Raw genomic sequence first — 3,744 nt, 5'->3', positions numbered from 1 at the left:
AGATTGTGTTCTGCAAAATTTACCACCCGAGCATCTATGAAGTAGTAGGAATGCACTATTCAATTCTTGTAGGTTGGTGCAAGGGTGATCGATCTGTTGCTTTTCATCATATGGCATTGTTTTGGGGCCCAATTTCAGTTCAAATTCAGCTGTGGCTCATCATTATCACAAGATGAAAACCCACAATTACTATAATTGTTAGATCTTAGGCAAAATGGAAAGAAATGAAAGAAAAAAACGAGAAGTGCTGTTGGCAATGCACACTTGATGTACTTCATTCAAAATCAGGTTGACGCTGAACTACATGTCAACGTTGATTGAGCATGCTCCACTCGTATTTTTGAATCTATAAAAACAGTGGAAAGACACGCACAACGATCAACTCATCAACACTAGTTGAACATGCTCACAAGGAGCCTCCATTATCACTTCTATATTTTAGTTTCTAAAAACAATGTAAGACATCAAATGCCAGGCAACCTGAACAGCCGTTCCTACCCTTGTCCCTTAACTTGTATTTCCGTACTACATCACATTCAGTATCAACCACCATACTAATTTTTAAGGCCACGCCATCGCTACCTACCACCTTTGAAGTCATGCACGACTGCCTCTGCAAGACCACGATTCTCATCTTACTAGAACACCATTGCAAGCCATCACCTCTTTCTTAATGCTCTCCTGTAGAGTCAGTGTCACGAGAGGAGCTCTCCAATGTAGAACAAGAATTTTTAGCATTGCTTTTTACTAACAGAGGGTTTTGAAAATTTCCACAAAACACCACTGTTTAGTTTCTTGTGTCAATTATTTGGACTGTCTGGACAATAATTTAGCCTGAAAAAATTTCAATGCTTCTAAGTTAAATCACATCTCCTCATGTATTCTCATAGTGCAGTAGAAAATATGATGCTGTTAAAATTTGTTGACTTCTTAGCATTTAGAGATGCTGCTTTGTACAGAACCCAAGTCCGTTTAAATGATTCATGACTCGTGAGCATGTAAAGTAATCTAAGTGGAGAATAGTTGCTATGAACTCTATCCATCATAATGAGCAAAACAAATGAAGACAATGTAACTGACCATTGTTTATTCCCATGTTTCAGATATATGGAGCTGTTACAATGAACAATGTATTGTGTCTGTCAGTGTTCTTGGCCATTGTTTATGTGAGAGGACTAATCTGGGACTTCTCGTCCGAAGTGTTGATTATTTTGATTGTGTGCATTGTGATGGGAGTCTTCGCCAGCACTCGCACAACTTTTCGCCTTTGGACTTCTCTAATTGCTTTCCTGCTGTACCCGTTTTCTCTGGCACTCGTATATGTTCTTGATTACGTGTTTGGTTGGTCTTAAGAGCCATTCTGGGAGCAATGTATCAACAGTCTCGTTGAGGTAATGAGTGAAATTTTAGTTCATATGGACTCATGCTGTCTAGTTGTAATTGTCGTATTTATCAATTTCAGCTTGGCGTGATCATATATTGTATTTGACGCGTGTTCATTTATTCTATCTTCCTACTCTTACTGTTGATTTCTACTTCACTGTGTTACTCGACTTACTGTTAATTTGAATTGGGCAATTGATTTTTTATTTTACTTTTCCATTTAGACGAAAATAAACATTAAGCAAGAATTACAATTTATAAATAGATTGAGCGACATAATTGGCTCATAAAATTTTGAAAGTTGACACGAATTGGAATTTGTTATAAATTTAAAGCATCTTCAATAAATTTTATGTATTGTTATCTGGTTGGAGTTCCGAGTAGTGAGAAATCTACGTTTCATTGGTGTCATTAATAGATACTCGAGTCTAAAATTGCCTTGAATATGCTCTACCAAACACTCCATTACGGTGTCCGGATGTCATTTAAAAACTTAAAAATAGAAAAATATAAATTTTGTAGAGTCAGTTATGTATCTAGATGGAGCTCTAGTAAGAATTTATTTTTTTCTTTGGTCGCAACAGCTAGACAAAGTTCCTATTAAGTTGGGAACCCATTTCGATTATATGGCAAAACTCTTCGACAAAATCCACCGAAGCATTGGGGATTTAAAGATCCATTTGAAAAGTCAGAAAGATGTGAGCAAATCTCTATAATTTTAGACTGAGATCAACTGGTTCTGTTATTTTACCAATGCCATCCCTGGCATTGATTGTTGCCTGGTCAATTTGCATCTTAGTAGGGAAGAAGCTAAAAGGAGGTTGTTCTATTGATTGACTTGGTCCTGGCCTTTGGATCACGTCTTTGGTGAATTCCTATAACAATGGAACAGGCCAGAAAAATTAACTCAGAGACCATCATACGAAACAATTCGACCTAACACAAAGCAGTAAATAGAATCAAAAGATGCACAGAATGTAAATAATTTTTGTTGCATACCTGACTGGACGGACACCCAGACCCAATTAATTCCTCGTCCTGGTAGCCTGAATATGCCGGAGGATGCTTGCTTTTTAAGTGCAAAGGCTGGGTAGCAGGGGCAGGAGGAGCCAATGTGAGAAAGTCGCCAATCAGTTCTTTGTTTTCTCTGATTACACCGCTAGCATTTTGCTCGGGCAGGGGACTTGTGTTTGGAGGGTCATCTCTGCAAAAGCAGTTCAAGAAACTGTCAGCATAAATAAAAAAATGCCGACTTAGTATTTCTTGATATTGAGGAACAATGTGTCGACAGTAAATGAACCTGATATATTTATTGCATGGTTCGAGATGATTTGTGCATCCATTGCTACATGAAGCTGATTCATCTGACCGGGATATTGAAGTATAATACGTAGGTTGAGATTTGTAATGACAAGAAGGGGCTGTTGGACTTTCTAGAGAGAAGGGATATGACCTTTTCATGCCACCCATCTACATTGCATCAAAACCTATTCAGATATTGCTATTGAAAACTGTCAGACCTACTCAATCTTATTAGAATAAATGAAGGAAACTGAAGTTCATAAAAATCCACCATTTTAAAATGATCGCTTTGCATGATTTTTGAAAGAATAGTCACTACAAGTCTACAATAATGATGAAAGAAACGAAACATATAACACGTCAGTACATGAACAAATCCTAAAAAGTCCAGGTTTCATACTCAAATTACTACAAAACTAGAACTTTCTTCTGAAGGCAAATCAGATTAAACTATCCTGCTTTATCACATGAAATCCTCTGATGGAAATTTAGTATGTTCTGCCAGGTTTCAGTCCGTGAAACAAATTAGTCTTCTTGTTTATATAAGTGAATGCAAAAATAGGGATACCTTCTCTTCCAAGGGTTCATGTTGTCGGAAATTCGACTAACACAATCAAAAGAACAAATAAAATAAGCAGAAAATAGAAAAAAGTAAATGAAGCGAGGTATGCCAATAAGATAAGCAAATCTCCTTAAGACAGATTTCGCCCTCCAATAAAGTGCAAACGGGATTATGGACGTCTGTCTCCCAAGATACAACGCTTCTTCCAAAGTCGATACTGCACAATACCAACCTTGTCGGTCGAACCAATGAATGATCGTATATAAGAGAATTTTTTTTAGAGTAGAATATGGAGAGAGAAGAATTTAGAAATCAATTGAATTCGTAATTGATTTGGTGAATCAAAAACGAATCTGCGGGTCTCTTTTTATAGAGATTGAAGTGTCTCATGGAATAGGTGTGTGACATTTCAGGAACTGGTGCACCACTTGGTCTGATTCGTCTTAACCATTGGATATCACTATTTTCATGATCTGACGGCCCAGATTGAACCATGA

The 3,744-nt window shown here is 37.2% G+C and overlaps 1 protein-coding gene across 1 annotated transcript; it reads right to left on the bottom strand.

The window, feature by feature from the left end:
* Positions 1–1,918: 1,918 nt before the first annotated feature.
* LOC111391605 lies at positions 1,919–3,471 on the bottom strand. The gene is made up of 3 exons (XM_023016853.1): positions 2,684–3,471; positions 2,383–2,587; positions 1,919–2,258 (listed from the first exon to the last, which is right to left on the bottom strand). Exons 1-3 carry the CDS (start codon positions 2,851–2,853, stop codon positions 2,094–2,096), a joined length of 540 nt encoding a protein of 179 aa, XP_022872621.1. The 5' UTR covers positions 2,854–3,471; the 3' UTR covers positions 1,919–2,093.
* Between the last annotated feature and the right edge of the window lie 273 nt (positions 3,472–3,744).

Source organism: Olea europaea, unplaced genomic scaffold, assembly GCF_002742605.1.
Source record: "Olea europaea var. sylvestris unplaced genomic scaffold, O_europaea_v1 scaffold807, whole genome shotgun sequence".
In the NCBI taxonomy this organism is placed as follows: Eukaryota; Viridiplantae; Streptophyta; class Magnoliopsida; order Lamiales; family Oleaceae; genus Olea; species Olea europaea.
The sequence above is the reverse complement of the archived record's forward strand: the minus strand, read 5'-3'. Positions and strand labels throughout refer to the sequence as shown.